The following is a 21,791-nucleotide window of genomic DNA, read 5'->3' as shown; positions in this document are numbered from 1 at the left end:
GGGATCAAGGAGTAATTCACATGATACATTTACATTTAACATCACCATGAATAAGTCAAAGCATCCACTTTTTAATAAGACCATTCTGTTTGTAAGGAGTCATGTAAAAAGTACCAAAATGAGTTTTATTGAAGCCTTAAATCTTTTCTGTCTTCTATATGTTTTTGTAATAGGCACAGCAGAGGATAATGGAACAGCCAACCCAGTTTCCTCCTTTGCTAACAGAAAACTTAAACCAATATTTTTTGGAATGCAATGTGCCCAGCCCTGAGACAAAGCAAAACTGGTACGAGCATCTCAAGGCAATTAGTTTCTTTGTCAGCAGTCTAAGGGTGGGCAAAACAATCACAGTCCTCTTTGCCAGTGAATGGGCCAAGAGTGAGGCATGTGACCCAGGCCTGGCCAATGGGATGTTGTTATAGCAAATTCTTATATAAGCTTATTGAGAATAAGTTGTCTGGGAGGCTTCTCCTTAACAAAGAAGAAAACTAAGAGAAGGCACTTTGCTGCCTCTTTTCTCTTCTGCTTGGAAAGCTGGAGTGAGGACAGATGCTTGGGGATATGGCAGCCATCTGTGGCCACGAAGAAAACAGTGCTGATACATTAAGGGTGGCAAGACAAAAACTCCCATAGGACCTGGAACATTGATGACATTATTAAACCACTAAGCAACTGCAGAGGCTCCCAATCATGCTTATTCTTATATGAAATAGTTAAATGTTTTATGTTTGAAGCCACAGTTAATTATGTTCTGTTATTTGCATTTGAAATCATCTCAACATAGTTCCTTGATTGGTGGGTATATACTACATAGCAAACTGAGGATTATTACCCAAAGAGGACATAATCCATGGAAGGAAATAATCTGAAATGTATAGTATTTTTATTCCACTGATCAAATTTAAAACCATTTTAGTACTAATATTCAATGTATTCTTTTTGCACTTTTAAAGCTACTAGTTTTTCCTTCTAAAAATAACAAAACAAATAATACACTGACTGAAAAGAGTGACATGTGTTCTGTAACTTTTCACATAGTAGCTGGAACATCACAATGAAGAAACATAATTCTCCCATTTACAGTTTGGTGAGGGAAATAACAACACAGAAAAATTTCCATTCTATATTAAGAAAAATGTCAGGTTATAGAAAAATATGGTATGAATTCTATGATTATGTTTTTTGTTAAAAAGAGAAATAGAACAAATGGAAGAAAGTTTTAAAAAAATTAGCACCAAAATGTTAGTGTTTATCTCAAGGTAACATTTATTTTCTTATTTTTGCTTATTTGTGGTTTCCTACATTTTCTACAATGTTACTTAAACTTATTTAGTCCAGGCCTATCCACTGAAAGCAGAAATCACAACTGAATGAAGTTTATTGCTTTTAAAATATTTCTGTGACAATACATATTTTTGCATTATCAAAATGAATCCTAATATTCTCTACATAAGTAAAATCTTCAGGAAAAAACAAAGATTATATGTAAATCTCAATAATTCCTGGCCTCTAGGTGCATATAATTTAATTGATGAAGCAAAACAATATACACATAAATTTCAGAAAAGGGGGTAGAAATATTAAACCTGTATTTTATTTATTTATTTATTTTTTTGGAAATACTAAACCTTTAAACTCAGCTGAACTCCTGAGAAAACACGAGTATTACTTTTCATTTCCACACGAAAAACAATTTAAGCTAACTATTAAAGACAACTGGCAAGCTATTGATGGTCTGGCCCCAGATCAATGAAAACAAAATTTATAGGCTACTTGGGGAAACTGCTATATTCCAAATGCCCTTGACTTTGCATATAAAGCAGACATTGGAGCTGTTATGCTGTAGCTACCCAATGAAAACAGCTTAGATCTATTACAGTGTGTCTAGATATGACAAACTATAAACAAACAAAAAAAAGAGCCTGTGCATTCTTTCCACTAAGTAAAATCTCATCCTGGAAAGGCCATTCAGCTACACCGTGTTTTGTTATTTTCCGTACACCACTGTGAGTACCAGCTTCAGAGTCCCTATGCCTTCTCCCTCCAGCATTACTGAGAAAAGAAGGAACTTCTGGACACCAAATGCTTTGTGGGGAAGAAATATTCTCCACAGAAAGTTTAGTAGTCAGATGAGGAACTCTTAGATCTCTGAGGCCAAACGTGGCTATTCTTTAGCCATGATATAATTCTCAAAACCATGGTAATCTTTTTTTTTTGTTGTTTTTTGTTCCATGTAGTTTTCCATTGTGAGTATTATTTCATCTATGTAATGCCAGTTCAAAAAAAACAACTGTCTGGTTTGCCTGAATTATTCACATGAAATAACATTTACAATCTGAGCCCAGCCATCAGTTACATCACTGACCACTTCTTGTCATAGCAGAACTAAAGAAGAGATTAGCATCGAAAAGAAAAGAAAAAAAAAAAAAGAGAGAGAGAGAGAGAGATTAGCATCAACATTTGCTTGATTAAAAAAAAAAGCTCAACTAGTAGTAAGGGTTTATTTTTTAAATCACCACAATATTCATATTATATAGTACTACAATTTAAGCTTATTTTCAAAATAAATGTAAATATTTATCAAGCATTTATAGTATGTGGAAATTTGTCTGAATGTTTTAAGCTTATCAAAAGTTTATAATATTTAACTTTTTGTCTTGATGTTTTAAAAAATCAAATACAATCATATGGACCTTACTCTCTCCTGGCAGAAACTGCATCTACATATCCCCAGAGATTGTGTAAATCACAACATTTTATGCTTAGTATATTGTAATTTTGATATTAGACTGATATAAACATGTTCTGGACTATGAAACTACGTATGCTTTCTTTTGGGGTGGTTTCCAAATTTAAAAAAATACATTTCTTTCTTTCTTTTTTTTTTTTTTTTTAAATGTTTATTTATTTCTGAGACAGAGAGAGACAGAGCATGAGCAGGGGAGGGGCAGAGAGAGAGGGAGACACAGAATCTGAAGCAGGCTCCAGGCTCTGAGCTGTCAGCACAGAGCCCGACACGGGGCTCAAACTCACAAACCGTGAGATCATGACCTGAGCTGAAGTCTGTCGCTCAACTGACTGAGCCACCCAGGCACCCCCCAAAATACATTTCTATAATAGGAGAAAGCTTCCTTAAAAAAAAAATTACCTGAGGGGCCCCTGGGTGGCTTAGTCAGTTGAGTGTCCAACTTTGGCTCAGGTCATAATCTCAGGGTTTGTGGGTTGGAGCCCTGCGTTGGGTTCTGTGCTGACAGCTCAGAGCCTGGAGACTGCTTCACATTCTGTGTGTCTGTCTCTGCCCCTCTCCCCTGTCTCTCTTAAAAATAAATAAACATTAAAAAAATTTTTTTAATTACCTGAAAAGAGATAAATATACCTTTTCTTCTCAGGTTACAGAAGAAAGTCACTAATGTTCAGCAGATTAAATTTTTAAATTTACTTCAAAAAAAATATCTTTTGGGAAATAACACTCTTAAAAATAATCAAGTCTAATATACCTAACACATAGTAAGTATCCAATATTTTCCTTAGTATTCTTTTTTGCTCCTGTAGGATATTTCTACCTATTGTGTGTTTTCTTACATCTGGAAAGAATATATTTTTTTAAATATTTATTATTTTTGAGAGAGACAGAGGGCGAGCAGGGGAGGGGCAGAGAGAGAGGGAGACATAGAATCCAAAGCAGGTTCCAGGCTCTGAGCTGTCAGCACAGAGCCCAACATGGGGCTCAAACTCATGAACTGTGAGATCATGGCCTGAGCCGAAGTCAGACGCTTAACCGACTGAGCCACCCAGGCACCCCCAGAAAGAATATTTAAGTTATCTATAGCTTATGAGCAAAACTTTTTCTAAATTTATAGAAATGATAAAATAAAAAGATCAAATCATTTACAGAGATTTTTAAAAACTATAGCCCATATGATTTGCAACCATTCTCCTCTAACCTCCCTGTCCCCTCTCCTGTGGCCTTTTGTTTGTTGGTCGAGACAATGGAGACGAAAAGACTAGTGTGGAATGGCAGGTCTTCCTAAATACAGGTAACATAAACAAAAATAAAACAAAACAAAAACCCCACAAAAGACGACTTTTCCTGTATTCAAATGGCAATCCCCCATCTTTTTATAAGAGGAAGTCCAAAAGAAGCAAGGATTCAAAGCAATGCCCAGGACTGATAAGATCTCCTCTACAAAGCAGTCCTTTGAAAAAGCTGTCACAGTCTTGCTAACCTCATCCCTAGAACTTCTCACCAGATAAAGACACACCAGGTTCTCTGGACCCACAGAGCCTTGGCCTGTGCACTAGACTCACCCTTAAAACCTTCATTTCAGACTAACAAAATCCTTCTAGCGCCTTTAAATGAAATACAATCTTCCAGGAATTCTGCAATTCTGGATATATTTGTTAATGATGTATTCCAGGTATGTGTGCAGCATCTGTTTCCAGGTGCCACAAGGTCCCTAAGCCAATTATCCTATTCATTTTTTTCTCTCTGGGGACAGGTTTATGTTTAATCTTTTATCTCTATTAGATTAGAGGACTATTGTCCCCAGGGAACCTTTGCCCTATTAGATACATTCCTGAAGAACATGCATAAAAGTTGTAATGTTAAAGTGAAACTAATGTCTTTTATCAACCCCCCAACCCCTGCTTAAAGATGTATTACCCCTTCTGACTAAAACATAATCGTACTTAACAATTTACAATTGGAGAAAGAGAAGGAAATTTATTGTGACATCAATAGGATGGCTCACCTCTAGCTTAATCTGAGAAAGTGTATTTATTTCAAGTAAGATTGTGCAGTTCAATGTCCTTACAAATTGTGTTTAACTGTACTGCTTTTTGAAATATTTATTAAAAAATGCATTAGTTTTTAAGGAAGTGTTTGTTACCTAATACTAAATACATCATTGTAAAATGATAGTCCTATTATAAAATAGTAAATACTCTACAGTTAATGCAGAAAAATGGGAGTAAGACCACACGCATAATCACACTACCCAGAGGAGGGCCGGGGCGGCTCAGTCTGTTAAGTGTCATTCCTGGTTTCAGCTCAGGCCATGACCTCACGGTTCATGAGTCTGAGCCCCGCTTCAGGCTCTGTGCTGACAGTGTGGAGACTGCTTGGGATTCTCTATCCCCACTCCCCCTTCTCTACCCCCTGCTCATGGTCTCTCTCTCTCCTTCGGTCTCTCAAAATAAGTAAATAAGCTTAAAAAAATCCCCACCACCCTTGTGTATTCAGAATATTAAAAAGATTATAGAAAACTGGAAGAGCAAAAGGAGAAATAACCACCTCTTTACCATCTTTATACAATTACCTTTAATCATTTTGTATTATTTTCTTCCTGATCTTTGTTCCTTGCGCATACAGTCCCACCCACCCCTCATTGTAGGTAAGTCTTTGGACTTCTTTCTGATTAGAGTAGATGGTTTGAGTGCCTAGTAAAGAACTAATAATCCCCAACAATTAGCACAGTTTCACTAAGAATTGGTCATGATAAATTAATACCTTTTTTTCTTAAAAATAAAATCAGATGAATAAGTATTTTTATTACTGTTTCAATATCGCACTGGACAGTGTCCCAGAATTCACTTAAGGACAATATAAAGTGTACTGGATAATAAATCAGATACATTTGAATGTGAATGAACAGGCTTGAGGATCCATACATATATGCATTCGTCTCCTCAACACACACCCTGCAACTATATGCCAAATTCTGTGATAGGCATGGATTTCAAAGCTAGAAGAAAAAATACTAATCTATTCATGAGTCAAATGCCAGAAAACCACAGAGGAAGACCCAATGGATTCTGATGGGTGGGGAGGACCAATGATTTTTAATTTGCATTTGAATACACAGGTGTGGGTTGAAGGAAGGGGATTTGGACCCATATTTGAATGGCCTTTCAAACCAATCGAGAAACAATGTGGAGTTGTCATACAGACCATGGGAAACCACTGAAGGTTTGTACCACAGGAGTGACAGGATGCGATCTGCAACTTAGTGTTGAAAGACTAAGAGAATAGAGTAAGGGAACAAAAAGTAAGGTGGAGGTCTGAAGGAATAGTGGCCATGGCAGTGAACTAAGAGCAATGGAACCAAGAGCCAGACCACACAGGGCTTGTGGGGAGGGAAACAATGGTGTTGAACAGTGACATCCTGTCCCGAGGGAGGTAACAAAGGAAGTAGAGCAGGGGAACTGAAGAAGTTCAGTTTGTGAAATCACTGGTCTGAGAAGACAAACCCAAAGAATGTAGGATGGAGTCAGCATCATCCAGAGCAGTACTTGCTAAGGCAATTGTAAGAATTACCTGGGGAGTCTTCTCACAGTACCTGGGCCCCTCCACAGACCTACTCATTCTGAATCCCTGACATGAAGCCTGCACATGTGTATTCTGAAGAGAAACAACCTCCTCCAAATGAGTCTGGCCCAAATACCTGCTTAAGGATCAAGGACACAGCATGGTTCTCAAACTTTTTTTTACCCCAAACTACCCTCTTCAGTAGAAAAACAACTCAATAATTACAAAGAATTAGAGAAGAACCAAGTACCAACCAAAACGATGCAATCACAAACAATATCAGCAATCACAACATATAGGTTCAAAAAAGTATTTCTGCAAAAGTATTTCTGTGAATGTATGGGCAGTAATCAAAAACCACCACAACTCAAGATAACCCTGGTGGTTTTCTGATAAGAATCCTTAAAATCTCCAGAATGCCATATAAAAAACAGAAGCTTTGTAACGTTCCAAAGGACCACAAGGATTCTAGTGGATTAGAATTATAATTCCCTCTTCCTCCACCATTATTCTCTATTACAGACTTGCTCCTGTTAATGTATATGTACCCAATTTTAATAAATTTATTAGCAGTCTACTGGTCGGTCACATTTAATTGTCCAAACCAAAAGTGTGCGAGTCTTAATTTTTGATTTCTCAGAAGTATCCATGTGGATTATGAGTGGACTGCAAATGATGTGAGAATTGGCTTAGAAAAGAAAGTCTAGAGAGGAAGTAATAGCAATTTTCAAATGCATACACCATGGTCATATGGACTTGGTTATTAAATACAGGTAGGGTCAGCACTAGGGCTAATAGAAGCATAATGGAGGGACACAACTTTCAGGTCAATATGTAGAACAGCCTTCAACAATCAGAGCCACCCCAAGTGGAATGGACTGAAGGGGGCTTCGTAAGAAAGTCCTCAGGTTCTGACAGTGGATGACCAAGTTAAGAAGAAATTGCTTTCCCCAGTTAGGAAACTAGTCTTAATGACCACAACACATGTGGGAATGCTATCCATAACCTTTTCTGCAGTCAAGAAAACAAAGTTAAAAAGATACTTGAGGGGCGCCTGGGTGGCTCAGTCGGTTAAGCGTCCGACTTCAGCTCAGGTCACGATCTCATGGTCCGTGAGTTCGAGCCCCGCGTCGGGCTCTGGGCTGATGGCTCAGAGCCTGGAGCCTGTTTCCGATTCTGTGTCTCCCTCTCTCTCTGCCCCTCCCCCGTTCATGCTCTGTCTCTCTCTGTCTCAAAAATAAATAATCGTTAAAAAAAAATTTTTTTTTAAAAATAAAAAGATACTTGATAACCTACCTAGGTCTTTCCTCCTAGCTCCCCCCAAAAAAGTAAAAATGAACAATGATATGAGGCAGAAAGATAATATCCATTTTTCCCCTTCTGTTTAGAACCTTTACATAATGAACATTGAAATGTTCTGAATTCAGAACAACCAGCAACAATAATGGTTAGTGCCATTGATTCTTTTTATGTGGAATATGACATGTTTTTTGGAGCCATCAATTGAATAAAACCATCGAGAAAAATGTTTATGTGATTTCAGATTCACTGTGCATTGTTCAATAAAGTAGGTAACCCTGTCAGCACATCAGAAAATATTTATTCTAACTAGCTAATCCTCACCTTATTTATTCTATCTCTATTAAGAATTTAATTCAACTTATAATGAAAAAATTTAAATGTGTCAGGCAGTACATCATTTTTGAAACTTCTTTTAGAGGGATGTACGCAAAAACGTTTGAAGAATACTCCTTTCATCTAGAAAATTCCATACAACCATTTATTTTTTCTGATTAAGCATCATGATGTTCCTAGACCTCTTACTCTTCTCTTAACTTTCATGTTGGTACAAAGTGTTATACTCCTTTGTGGGGCCATTTTTCATGACCACATAGTATCTACTCTTCATGAGAATTCCTACCTACAGGACAATAAGAGAGAGCACAGCATAACTGCTCTGACAAACAAATGCTTCTCAAATTTGACCCCAGAAAAGTTTTTTTTTTTTTTTTAAATTTTTTTTTTAAGTTTATTTATTTTTGACAGAGACAGAGTGCGAACATAAGCTGGGGAAGGATAGAGAGAGAGAGAGGGAGACACAGAATCCAAAGCGGGCTCCAGGCTCCGAGCTGTCAGCACAGAGCCTGACACGGGGCTCAAACTCACGAACTGTGAGATTGTGACCTGAGCCGAAGTCAGACGCTTAACCGACTGAGCCTCCCCATAAAAGTTTTTAAAAATTGCTTAATTTCCTGGGCCCTTGGGTCATTCTCCATGTATAACTGCTACTGTCAAAACCACAAATTCCAAGAATCTACAACACTAGGTCTGAAAGAAGAATGTCTCTATAGTTGACAGGGGCCCAGGGGGACAGTCCACTTATAACTTAAGTATCATTACCTTAGAGGTTAGTTATAAAACCCCTCTAACAGCACGGCACACTTTACCTGTGCTGCCATCACAAAGAGAGGTACATAAGAAGCCCACTGCAAATGCGAACTCCAGGCCTGGATGGGGAGCTGTTGGTTTGTGACTGCAGGAATTCTCCGGGTGAAATTCCAAACTGGTCCTCTATGCATGGAGACTGAAGAAAGAGGCAGATCACTCCAGATTGGTAGGTGGCAGTTTTAATAAACAAGGGAATTTATGTATGAGGCTTGTCTTCAGAGGCTGCAAGACAAGAAGATCTCTACACCTGCCCGCCAGAATCTTAAGAGTTTGTATAAAGGCCTTCACAGGGTTCAGTCACAAATACAGTCCAGATGGTCTCAACAACACATTCCTCTCTCAAGGCTGTGTCCCTGAAGTAGCGTCTAGTATGGGAACAATGGGAAGAACATACATCTCAAAAACAAGGGTGGGGGAAGGAGAATCTTCCAAATGCCCAGGTCCAGTTTGAGGGTTGAGAGGCAGTCATGTGCTCTCAATGACCTCCTTCAACTGAAGCTAAGACAGGAAGGAATAAACACATGGAAGTAAAATCCTCACATCCCCTGAGAACCTCTAATGGACTTTCTTGTCTCAAGAATGAGAAACTGGGAACCTTAAAGAAAGGATTCCACTTAAGTTTCTTGACCACAAGCTCACTGCCATTCAGGTGCATAAGAGAAAATTGATGTGTGATGCTCGCTTATTTTACTTTGCTAAGACACCAAACAGCCATGCTTCTCTTATTGAAATTAAATTAAAAAAATCATTGAGCAAGGACAAAAGACTTACTTGAAGCACAAACTTGCAAGCTCATAATGCCAACATTTTTAGCCACTATCATTTCACTTATTAATATAGAATGATTTTACCTTTAGTGTAACATAATAAAGACACTATCACACCTTTGATGAATAAATTATTAAATGAGATAATCTCAGGTGTTTTATAGGAAATAAATTAGTAATCAGTGTCTGTTACGAGGACTGCCTGTATTTCACACTGTTACATGTGATTGAAGATAAAGCATAGCTTCTGAAAAGTTCCAAACATTCATGGTAGAGTTGGCCTCCACACTTTTTTTTTTAAACCACATATATATTAACAATGTTTTCTCTTGCTGGGATCTTTCAAATTACAGATTTCTTGATAGCAAAGTTGATGTCATACTTTTTCTTCTTTTTTCCCTCAATGCCTCTCTACCTTGGTAGTGGCTCCCAGGTAATAGGCTTTTTTGTCATATTCGGAGGACTGATTGCACAGCCATTTCGGGTTACCTCAGTTATACAGGAATTTAATTATGATTTCTTTTTCCCTTTTGATCCCATAGAGTCTGTGGTGCAGACAACAATAAAGGTATACTACACATCACATACAGTCCTGGACACTGTTCTAAGGGCTTAAGGTATAATAAATTGTCTAATTCTCACAACCTGCAAAAGTAGATTCCATCATTATCACCCCCAATACTAATGCTATTATCATCTCCCAATTTAGAGATGAGGGAACTGAAGCAGAGGTGCTAATTAATCTGCTAATAAGATGGTCACTCGGCTGCTATGTGGTTCAAGACTAGGGCTTGAACGCAGATGCATACACGGGTTCCAGAGTCAATGTGCTTAACCACCACACTATAATACCACAGTGGATACTCATCACCACACCTGTGGAAAACTGAAAAATAAATGCAAATAGGAGAGTCCAAAAATTAGCAGGAAGTCCAAGAGACTACTCCTTCTCTCTCCACATTGAACAGGAGCCCAGTCTCCCAGTCTTCTCTCCTCTCTCCCTTCCTCCCTGGGGCTGTTGACTTACAGGTTATTATAAAGAGATAAGCACAGTTGTTTCCCTTAATTCAGAGTGTGATGGAAAATACATTTCTTTTTTTTTTTTTTTTTAAATTTTTTTTTTTTCAACATTTTTTTTTTATTTATTTTTGGGACAGAGAGAGACAGAGCATGAACGGGGGAGGGGCAGAGAGAGAGGGAGACACAGAATCGGAAGCAGGCTCCAGGCTCCGAGCCATCGGCCCAGAGCCTGACGCGGGGCTCGAACTCACGGACCGCGAGATCGTGACCTGGCTGAAGTCGGACGCTTAACCGACTGCGCCACCCAGGCGCCCCAACATTTCTATTTCATATACTAAAGTAGTTGTTAGATCTGTTCCCAGCTATGGAAATTTAGTGTACTAGGGTCACAGAAGTCACTCTACAGAAGAAATTATTCGCAACAAAGTAGTCATGCTGGACAAAAGCTAATATCCTTAATATATCCCAAGTGTAAGCAAACAATAGTTAACCAGGAAAGGCCTGGTACAGATAATTTACAAAAGCAAATGGAAAATAAACCCAAATAAAATTTTTGAATCTCGATAGAAATAAAAGAAATATAAATTAAAGCAATGGGACATCGCATTTTATATTAACTTATCAAAGATTTTTTAAAGGTGATCATCTTCGGTGCTAAGAAAGATGTGAAAACTGTTCTTCTTTGCTGGAGTGTAAATTGATTCAACTTTTCTAGACATCAACCAGGCTCTAGGTATCTTGAACCTTAAAAAGAGTAATTCCCCTGGATGCTATAGTTTAGATTTATACAAAGAAAATTATCAGATAAGTAAAAAAAAATTAATATACAATCAGAGCACTAGTTCTAACAGCAAAATACTAGAAACTTAACATGTTCGACAATAAGGCAATGGTTATCTAAATTAACTGAAGCTCAAACAATAAAATATTAAGTTGCCACTGGAAAATGTACTTATGGAGGTTTCAGTGAGATGTTTATAATGTAAAGAGGGACATAAGCAACATAAAAATTTGTAATGAGATGATATGTAAATATAAGTGCCCAGCACAGTCCCTGGCACATAATAAGAAACTCAGTCTGCCAATGGTAAGTACTGAATCATTAAAGTATGTAAAAAACTTGGAAACAAGGCTGGAGGAAATGTGGCAAAACAACAGTGGATGCCTCTGGATAAGAATTAAAGATGTTTTATTTCCTGCATCTTTACATTTTCTAGTGATTTCATTTCTCTTTCCCATATTTCTCACTTTAGAATAAGATAAAGAATTTAAAACTCATAAGCAAAACAAATAAATGTGCTCTTTACTTCTTCACACTGCAGGAACTGACCTCAAAGAATAAGGCCATCCCTGACCCACACATTTTTTTTTTTTTCTTCCTCTGTCCACAGTGGGTGGCTCTTTACCAATAGCTACAAAAATCTGCCTGGAAGAAAGCATGGCTGGAGGCAGCGGCAGGTGGAAACAGACTCCCAGAGTCTAGAACCAAGCCGAGAGAGTATGAGTCTCATGGAAGAGAATCAGACAGAAAGCATGCTTTATAAGAAAGGTTCCAAATCTGTGTGTCATAGTTTGAGACAAAATTGGACTATTTTAGGATAGGAACATCGATAAAGGTGACAGGCTTTCTCCACTTATGAAAGTGTTGATAGATGAACAAGTAACATTCAGGAAATATTTCTTAATGATTAAATTACTTATTTATCTATATAGTTTATGTTCATTATGTTCATTACAACATTTATAGGTGTTTTCATAGTCTGGCCTTATGTGTTCAGGATTTAGAAGCTAAGAGGCACTTGGGAGATCATTGACTAAAACCACAAGTTCCTGACATGTTTACAGTGCTGCAAGTTTTCAAGTACGTTACTTATTGAGTTCAAATAAGGGGATGATTGAGGCCTCAGTGACAAACTCTTCAGTGGGGCTGCAGCCCATTTCTTCTCTTTTTAACCCTACGTGCAAATCTCAACTTGTATAAGCACACTGAACCTCATTTCCTGTTGTAAAAAAAATCAGATAATACATCAAAAGGTGGTTGGGAGGATGGAACAGTTAACATATGCAAAACATTTTGAAAGAATACTAGCAATTAGTAAACAACTATGTATCAACTATTAGGATCATTACTTGAGAATAAAGAAAATCTACCTTACTTTTTAAAGATCTTTAAATCAAGTCTGTTGAACAGTCATAAAATTGAGAGCCAACTATAGACCTGGATATTTACAGTCCCTTTACTGGGCTTCCTTCCCTCTTATTGTAATGATAACCACTGCTAGTTAAGCTTTTAAATGCTTAAACACACCCAAAGACTTCAATAGAAGCCTCACGCATTTAAAAAAAAAAAAAAAAAGGTTTCTGGAGTAACCCTTTTCATCTAGCCCTTTTTTCCCCATCGAGCCTCCTAAAACAAGATCATAAAATTCTCAACTTCAAAGCATTTAGTTCCACTGAACTCACTACACCTGAAAAAAATCAATTACCCCAGTTAGAGTGGGCCTAGGATCTTAAATTTTTTTTACGTTTTATTAACAACACCTGATGAGTAGAAGGAATGACTGGGCAGAAAACCTTGAAGGTTGTAGCTACCGTAAACTATATGAAGACTTTTAAAAATTTATTAATAATTGGGGTAAGTCCAAGTACTAAATGTTCCATTTTTGCAGTTTTAAAATGCTTATTAAAATCGTATTATTTAACTAGTTTAAAAAAAAAAAAAACATTGCCAAAGTCAAATTGGCACCTATTTTGCAGCAAAGTCTAAAAGTAGGTCTAGATGAGCAAGATGCTCTTCGAATACCAAAAAAACAAAAGAAATGGTCTATAATGGGCTATCAGGTTTCATATTTTGAAAGTCACTTTAGTATCTTTATGTATGTGTGCACTTTTGTAGGTAAATGCCTATATTTTCTTAACAAAGATATATAATAACCATGCATTTCATGGGTCTTTTCAACAGTCTTAAAAGAAAGATGTATACTGTTCCTTAAGAGTTAAGGGATAGTCAATTCAAATATTCAGTCTTAGAACTCAAAGGATCAAATAAAAAACCAAAACATTAGCTCCAAGAATGAGTGTTAATAAAATTAAGGGTTGAGCTAAAACATTCGAAATTTATCTTTAAAAAATGGACTTACACCTATTTCACTTAAAATATGTGATCCTAAACCTAAGTAAAAACTATGAGGCCCCCTCTCCCAAAATACATTCTATCAGTGATATTCCCCTTATCATTTTGCAATTAGCTATAAAATCTTGAGAAGGAAAAATACTAAAATGGGAAATTCTGAAGGAAATAAAGGTTTTAGAAAAGTTTATGAGTACCCATCCAGCAAAACTGCTTGTAATCAGCATGCCTTATTTATCTCAGGAAAGGTAAGTTTAAATCATTTTCACGTGTACATTTTGGGGGGGCAGACAGACTTAAAGTTAAATTTTAGAAAAATCACTGTGAGTGACTGACTGATTAAACAGAAGTTTTTCCTAAAAATATTTGTCATTCCAATATACTAGGATAAAGAACCCTAAAACTGAAAACGGTGAGTGTTCAGTACAGAAATGAATCAGGAAAAACACAGAAGCCTGAACGTAAGAGAACTCACATGGACCCAATGCTTTGGAATGGTTTTTGCTCAACAAGCTTAAAACTAGAATTTCATTTTTGACTCTAGAGCAATAATGTTTTTAAAAAGGACTAATCTATTTCTAAAATAAAATTGTTGAAAGTTACATATAATTAGGGATGCTATTTAAGCTCTGAGTAACTGCCAAAAGTTACCCATTTGTACCCACCTGTCTACACACACAATCAGAATATAGATAAAGGACAAAGTTATGAGCCTTAATGTTTCAACAAAGCTATGTTACATTTTTGTTCAGATGTTTCTAAGGTTATCAATAGAAATGATATCTGTGGTATAGGTAGTAACTTTTCTAAGTAAATGCCTGTGCTCTTTTAACAAAGGCCGGTAGAAAGTCAATGGGGGCAGGCAGATTTGAAGGTAGGGACTAGAACATTGAACAAGAAAAGGTAAATAGCTAAAGGAAAATTTGTGGACTTTTGTCCGCTTCTTAGTAATAAAGGGCAGCTCAGCTCACCCAGGTCCATACATGAACAATAAATGGATCACTGAGATAATGTTTAGATCATTTCAGAAAACGCTGAGACCTAAAATGTGCAGATCATTGAAGCAAAGATGAATTCTTGAATTAACTGAATAGTACCATGCTCCATTTTGCTTTGTTGGCTAAAGACTGATTGGATGCTTATTTTATGCCATCCTAAGTATTCACCCACCCTTCCCCGCCCTCCACCAGCTTCTCCAGGGTCTAACTTGAAAGAATCTTCTTTTTTTTTTTTTTAACATTTATTTATTTTTGAGACAGAGAGAGACAGAGCATGAACGGGGGAGGGTCAGAGAGAGGGAGACACAGAATCTGAAATAGGCTCCAGGCTCTGAGCCGTCAGCACAGAGCCCAACGCGGGGCTCGAACCCACAGACAGTGAGATCGTGACCTGAGCCGAAGTCGGACGCTTAGCCAACTGAGCCACCCAGGTGCCCCGAAAGAATCTTCTTTTAAGGAAGTATGCAAAGCAACTCTTAGATCTGGAGTGAGTTGACTTTGGAGGTAAATGACAATAGGATCCTGATACCTTTAGAATTATCATCATCTAACATCAAAAGCAACAAGCAACAAGCCTTCTTCACAAAATTTAACAAAAAGCCTTAAGTAAAAATTTTACATCATTTATAACTAATGCTAATATAGAGATGGATAATATGATCATAAAATAATTTCCATTATCCCTGGGAATCCTAAAATACTTTGGTGTTTAAGACTGCATGAAAATACAACATTTTTAAAAAGACACATGAAACTTCAGATCACAGTTCCCACATATTTCATTACTTTCTAACACTGTAAAGTAGGTCATATTTCTCTTCTCTGTGCATTTTCTCAGACTTCTCATTCTTTTTTTTTTTTTTTAATATTTTTTAATGTTTATTTATTTTGGAGAGAGAGAGAGCGCAAGCAGGGGAGGGGCAGAGTGAGAGGGAGACACAGAATCTGAAGCAGGCTGCAGGCTGCAGGCTCCAGGCTCCGAGCTGTCAGCACAGAGCCTGACACGGAGCTCGAACCCATGAACTGTGAGACTGTGACCTGAGCCCCAAGTCAGTTAACCAACTGAGCCACCCAGGCGACCCTCAGTCCTCTCATTCTTAACCTAGTAAATATTAGGCCAATATCCCAGTGCTTTCTAAAGTTTATTGAATGACATGCTAAATTCCTCACACTTAGGACTTCTCAATCCTAAGGCTAATATGAGCTGTGATTCCCCAAAGTGGAAGGAAGCAGGAGTATTATGTGGACATAGTATTTTCCTAGATAGCTGACCAAATTTGTATTTGCTGTAGTGGCAGATTAAATGAGACTCTGGCCTTTCCTGTTTCATGGGAGTAGACTGCAGTATTCTCCAGTCATTTTTCTTATAAATGAATACAGAACATCTCAAGGATTCTAGGGATTGATGCAGAACAGTTGTCACTACAGAAAAAACAACAGCTTAATCCTATGCCTGCATTTTAGAAGTTTGACAGACATGATGCTGTCTTGAGTAATACACTCACACACAGGCTTACAATATTTTTATGTTTTTTAATACATAAATTGTAAGTCATGTTACTTTCTAAACCTCACATATAAGAAGGTATAGATGTACAATTCCTTTTAAATAGTGTTTCTTCTCATTTTTTTTCCTTAGTAAAAACCAATTTGTAGATAAAAAGGGTTTCTTAAATACTGAATCCTAAAATTGCCTACACTATCTTATAGATCCTAAAATACAAAACACAAAATATAAACAATAAAACCCTTATAGCCAACGCCACCGTGGGGGGAGTGGAAAGGAGAAAGTCAGAAAAATATACAAAGCAGTGAAAGGCTGGATGTGTGAAAGATGCCAAAGGGGGGCGGGGGAGGGTTTCATGAGGTTCTAGGCAAGGCCTGTGATGACGTCACCTCACATCCATAATGTTACAGCAGTCAGCACAGGCCTCCTGCTTTCCTATTGGTGAACACCGTGTCAGCCGACATCAGAAGATAATCATCATTGGCCAGACAATTACAACTGGAGCAACTAGCATCCACCGCTGTTAGCACAAACCTGGCAGGCTGCTGAAAGAGAAGGCAGAGCCCAGCTGCCCTTCTCACTCAATGAATTTTTATGTTGCCTTGCCTTACCAGTCACCATGTGATTTCGCTTCCTTGCAAGCAGGACTTATAAATTAAATCAGCTATTAGTGAAAATAACAGGTAAAGTCCAGACATCTCATTAAGGAACAAAATGCCTTTCTTTTCAATGTTGTAAAATCACAGGGCTTTTCAGTGCAAAATTGGAAGTCAAAAATGCTACTGAGGCTAAAAGCATGCATTTTGATCTACCTCTACCTTGTCTAATAAAATATCATCTACCAGATAATATTACCCACGGTATTTTTAACTTGACATGTAGTTTCAAGATGAGGTTTCAGGATGATTCTCCAAGGGAAATATATTTATTACTTTGCATTTCAATTGCTTATCTAATTTATTATACATGAAACTATTTGCTAGAAAATTAAAAAGGTCTATAGTATTTATCCTGTGTTTAAGACAACGACTATAGGGTTAATAATTTGTAAAAAGCAGCAATAAATAAACTTGATAAACTTGCCACAATTGAACAGTTTGGTGTTTATACAAATACCACTCCAAAAATAAGGGGATCATAACATTAGTATGTATTAAGGTAATGAATAGGGATTATTTAAGCTCCTTTTAAATAATACTAAGTAGTGTAGACAGCATACTGACAAAACAGCACACCTGGCCTTTCTCATAATTCTTCAAAAGACCATGTAGCTCATTTTTGAGAGATAAGTTCTAAATCTAGAAATTAATAAGATTTGTTTGAGGCTACGTGTTAAGACATTTTTAAGGACAAGTGCAAATGATTGCTCAAAAGAGAGAGTAGATGTTTCACAACATTGTGTGTTTCCTCCAGAAACTCTTTCAAGCCATTTTGAGTCCTGGAAAAGATAAGGCTCTGGTTTCCTAAACTTCCTCTAGCCCCAAGAGGGTCTAAGCCTTGGTTATAGAGCTCCCTTCTATTAACAAGGGAAATGAAAAGAAAATCATTTTCTTACACACCTTGTTCAAGACATTTTTGCGGTTGGGATTTTGGTGAGGAGGGCTTATAAAATTGGGCCCCTATGATATTGGGAGAAATGCACACCCTCTGGGGTAAAAGGAGAAAGCAAGACAATTAAGGTCAGGTAGACGTGCAAGGAAAGAGTAACAGCTAGCAGGGCTTTTTGACTGCAATATGCAAGCCAAGAACATAGGGTCAACCAAGAAAAAGGAACGGAAAAATCCCAATATAGGACTAGGATGCAGTATTCAAATGCAGTGGGAAGACCAAACCTGTTAAGCTTCAGGTATTAACAGGTAGTGCTGGCAATAAAATGGGCACCAATCATCATTTTAACTCACTGGATAAGCATTTTCTCCAGCATCTGCGTCGTACGAAGCACTCTTCAACGTGCTCCGTATAATCACGAGTGGAATGGGACAAGAACCATGCCCTAAAGAGCTGATGAGGCACAGAGGAGGCACAGACATACTCGCAAATATTCATGTATATAAGTAAGAGCCAGGAAAGATGTTGCCATTAGAAAGGTCTGTAAAAAGCTGTAAGAAAACCGTGGTCAAGACTCAACAGGAGAAAACAGCTTGGCGCATTTTTGCCATTTTCAGTTCCGGGGAGGGCTAGGCCCTGTCTGGTTCAGTGTGTACTTGTTGAGTGAATGGAAAGAAGAGGCGGGAAATGGTTACCTGGAGAAGCAACAGAAAGTGGCCTCAGAGAAAAGGCAACCAGTAAATAAGAGGCAATATCCACCGCTGTGGTGCAAGGGAGGGCTGGCCCACCGGGAATCGGGGCAGCCACTGCGAGGGGACGCCGGCTCCAGAAAGGCAGGTTCAATAAAGGTGCAGCAAGTAGGAGACAAGGCGGACTGGAAAACACAGAGCACTCAGCGCTAATGGGGGAAGAAGATGCGCTCGAGTGGTGTGGCAAGAGAACATGACAAACAGCTGCACAGAAGACCCGGCCCCTCAGCTGCCCCGCGGCGCAGCTTCCAGCGCCTGCGGCCTCGGGCTCCCGCCCCCGCCCCGCCTTCCGCGCCACCCTCAACGCCGGAGGAGGAAGTGCCTCCGGAGAAGGTCCCCAGGCCGCGAGGCCGAGAGGGGGTGGATTCCCCAGGCGCCAAGACCCTTCAGTGTCTGCACTCCTACAGAATCGAGCCTCCCCAGTGTTCAACCACCTTCCGGACCCATCCTCGGCGCTCCCCGGCCTCGCCGGCCCAGGAGGGGCTCCAGCCCCGCGCCCCAAGTGCCTGCCGCACTTCCTGGGCTTCCGAGAAGATCGTGTCCCCCAGCTGGCTTCCGGGTCTGGCCAGACGCGGCCCTCGGACCCCCTCACGCCCCGCACCCTGTGCAGTCCCCCAGCCAAGCCGCAGCGGGTGTGGGTGCTCCGGGCCCTCCACGCTCGTCCCCAACAGGCCGGGCCCAGCCGGCGCGCTGGGAGCAGGGGGCGGGCTCCGCACGCCTGCAGCCGCAAATGGCCAGCGGGCCTCGGGTGGGCCCGCGGGGCGGGAGGAGGGGGGCGCGGCGGCCCAGCCTCCCGGGGCCAGTCTCAACTCCTGGGGACCGGAGTAAAGGAAGTTGAACCTCCTTCCACCAGCTTCGGCCCGCGGCACCCCCTCCTACAGCACCAGCCAGCCCTGACCCCCCGGCGCGCCGGCGTCTCTGGTTTCCCATTCAGGAGATGGGGGAGGGAAGGCCGGTCGAGACCGCGCGGGGCACGCGCGCTAGAGCACGCGGCGGCGGGCGAGATCCCTTGGCGCCGGAGAGCCTCTCCGCCCGACCCTCCCATCGAGCACCCAGGAGGCTGCAGGCCACTGCCCAGCTCCGGGGTGCGTTGAGCTTGCAGTTTACTGATAGCCAGACCCGGGTTTATAGGGAGGAAGGGAATGTCTGCCACAGTAGCTCGGTCTACGAGGAAGAAGCGAGATGAACACACCCTCCCCTGTTAAATATTGCAAGGTGACATAGGATCGCCTCCCACACTGGGATTTTCAAAAGGACTGGCGGAGGAAACAGTAAACAAGAAAGGCTCTTTCCCTATTGGAAGTTTTTTCTGGGGAAAGGCCCCCAAGGACTCTGGACCGAGGGGTTTTTAATCTGTGTCTCAACTCCAATCAACAGCTTCCTACTGAATTAGAACGGAGTGTGTCCAAAAGGCGTTTCCGTAAAACAGAAACTTAATAATGGCGTGGCTCCACTCGCTGGGGTTCATTCATTTTTATTACCGTTTTCATTGTCCCCTCCCCCCCGTCGCCCCCGCCTCTTAATGAAACCGGAAAGGGATCCGCGCCGGGAAAGGGGTCCAGGAAAGGAGAAATCCGGCCAGGGAGCAGTAGAGAGTAGGGCAGTGAAGTAGGAGGTCTGCAAGGAGAAAAGAAGGACACGAGGGATGGGGAGAGGGCGAGGACTAGAGCGCGCAGGCGAGAGAGGGTTAAACGGAGCAGGAGATCGGGTCCTTCCTTCACTGCCTTTCACACTCAGCTTGCTGGAGGCCAAGCGAGAAAATCCAAAGCTAGGTGAAAACCAGAAGGTTGCACAGGTAGGGAATCTGGACTGTGGCATCTCTCCCGCCTTCCCAGTCGCGCAGACATCTACTCTATACACATACATGTATGATCTACGTTATATAATCTGTTAAAGATGTATGTGTAGCCACGGTTCACACAGGGGCACTCACAGACCCACGCGCTTCATGCAGCCCCAGTGGCTCCTGCACCCGGGAGACCGGAGAACTCAGCCACCACCTCTCTGCTGCCCGCGATTCATCGCTCCATTCACGCCCCGGACAGAAAATACCGACATTAAGGCACACAGCGGGGACGCGCAGGGCTCCCGGGAAGAGTATCACGCGAAAGCATCACCTACCAGTTTTCCTGCATCCACTGGATGGCTTCATTCTCGTTGAACTGCTTTTCGAATTCATATTCTTGTAAAGTCAACACTGACATGTTCATTGGGGCTGATCTTCGGAGTCGCTACGTGCTCTCTACACAAAATAAAATAATCTGTAAAGCGCTTGATTTCGAGTGCTCTCCTGTGGATTTTCCCCACCCACCCCCCCTAGGTTTTCCCCTCGCCGCTGGGTCTCCGGCGGCCGGCCTCTCTCAGCCTCTCTCAGCTACATCCAGGGTTGAGCATTGCCTGTGCCACGGCTCCCAGCTCCTAGCTCTGGGGTTCTCCTCCTCCCGGCGTCCGCATCCACCGTCGGAGGAAATGAATGCCTTGCGGTCTTAGTGCCCGCACGTTTGTCCATCACCCTTTCTACTTGTCTACAGGGAAATCTCCTCCCCCTCGTGCGATCGGAAAATTAACCCTTAGCGAGAGAGAGAGAGACCTCTCGCCCTGAGGGGGCGTTTTGCTGACGCGAAGGTGACTAGGGGCGTGGAGGAAGGGCGCCGAGGAGGAAGTCGCCTCGAGGTCATCCACAATTCCCAATCCCAACCTCGTGGGCAGCCTAGCCTGGCCTTTGAGTGTAGTTTCCGCGTGCGGGGCGCAGCCCCTAGGCGCGCGGACCCGCGAGTTTGCCTACTAGATGAGAAAGAAATAGTAAAACCTGCCGGCTGTCTCGCCAGCAGAACTCCAGGCAGGTTTGCGCTGAGATCACACGTGAAAGGAATGCGCTTCCCACCTCCTTGCTCCTGCCGTACTCTCGGGGTCCCCCACCCGCGGCTTTGACTCACCTAAACCCGCGGCGCGGCAGCCCGCAGAGCTCTGCTCAATCACCAGCGGGCTGGGGATGCGGAGGATGAAGGGGTGGAAAGTGGAGAGTGACTAGTAGCCGGAAGAGGGAGAGAGGATAAGTGGAAGAGTTAGGTTCGGGGAGAGGTACAGTTAATGAACTGAGACAAAGGGGGTAAGGAAGTTAGCAGATCTACTGGTCCAATGCAAAAACTTCATTTGTATGCCTGAGAAATTTCGTTTTATACAGATGCAACAGAATCGTGTTGAGGGGAAGGCCAAGTGTAATGTTGACCCCCTACTGAACCCCCAGTCTCACAGCCATGTCCTAAACTCAGCGTCTATCTACATCCCCTCTTTCTTTTCAGAAGGAAAAGGATTTT

At 40.9% G+C, this 21,791-nt stretch overlaps 1 protein-coding gene across 6 annotated transcripts in view; it reads right to left on the bottom strand.

Annotated features, from left to right (window-relative positions):
• The window catches only part of ELOVL6 (ELOVL fatty acid elongase 6), a 144,583-nt gene extending 123,049 nt beyond the window's left edge, over nucleotides 1–21,534 (bottom strand). Inside the window, exons 1-2 of one of the 6 annotated variants that reach the window (XM_058721652.1) lie at nucleotides 21,411–21,534; nucleotides 20,596–20,716 (exon numbers count right to left, since the gene is read on the bottom strand). In XM_058721652.1, the coding sequence (XP_058577635.1) occupies nucleotides 20,596–20,684 (89 nt within the window). In that variant the 5' untranslated portion in view covers nucleotides 20,685–20,716; nucleotides 21,411–21,534. Of the gene's footprint in view, nucleotides 1–20,595; nucleotides 20,794–20,871; nucleotides 21,042–21,064; nucleotides 21,218–21,410 lie in introns of those variants that run through there. The other 5 variants (XM_058721653.1, XM_058721654.1, XM_058721650.1 and 2 more) reach the window with 5 other exon arrangements.
• Between the last annotated feature and the right edge of the window lie 257 nt (nucleotides 21,535–21,791).

This window comes from Neofelis nebulosa, chromosome 3, assembly GCF_028018385.1.
Source record: "Neofelis nebulosa isolate mNeoNeb1 chromosome 3, mNeoNeb1.pri, whole genome shotgun sequence".
Classification (NCBI taxonomy): domain Eukaryota; kingdom Metazoa; phylum Chordata; class Mammalia; order Carnivora; family Felidae; genus Neofelis; species Neofelis nebulosa.
Note: the sequence above shows the minus strand (reverse complement) of the source record. Positions and strands in the feature narration are given on the sequence as shown.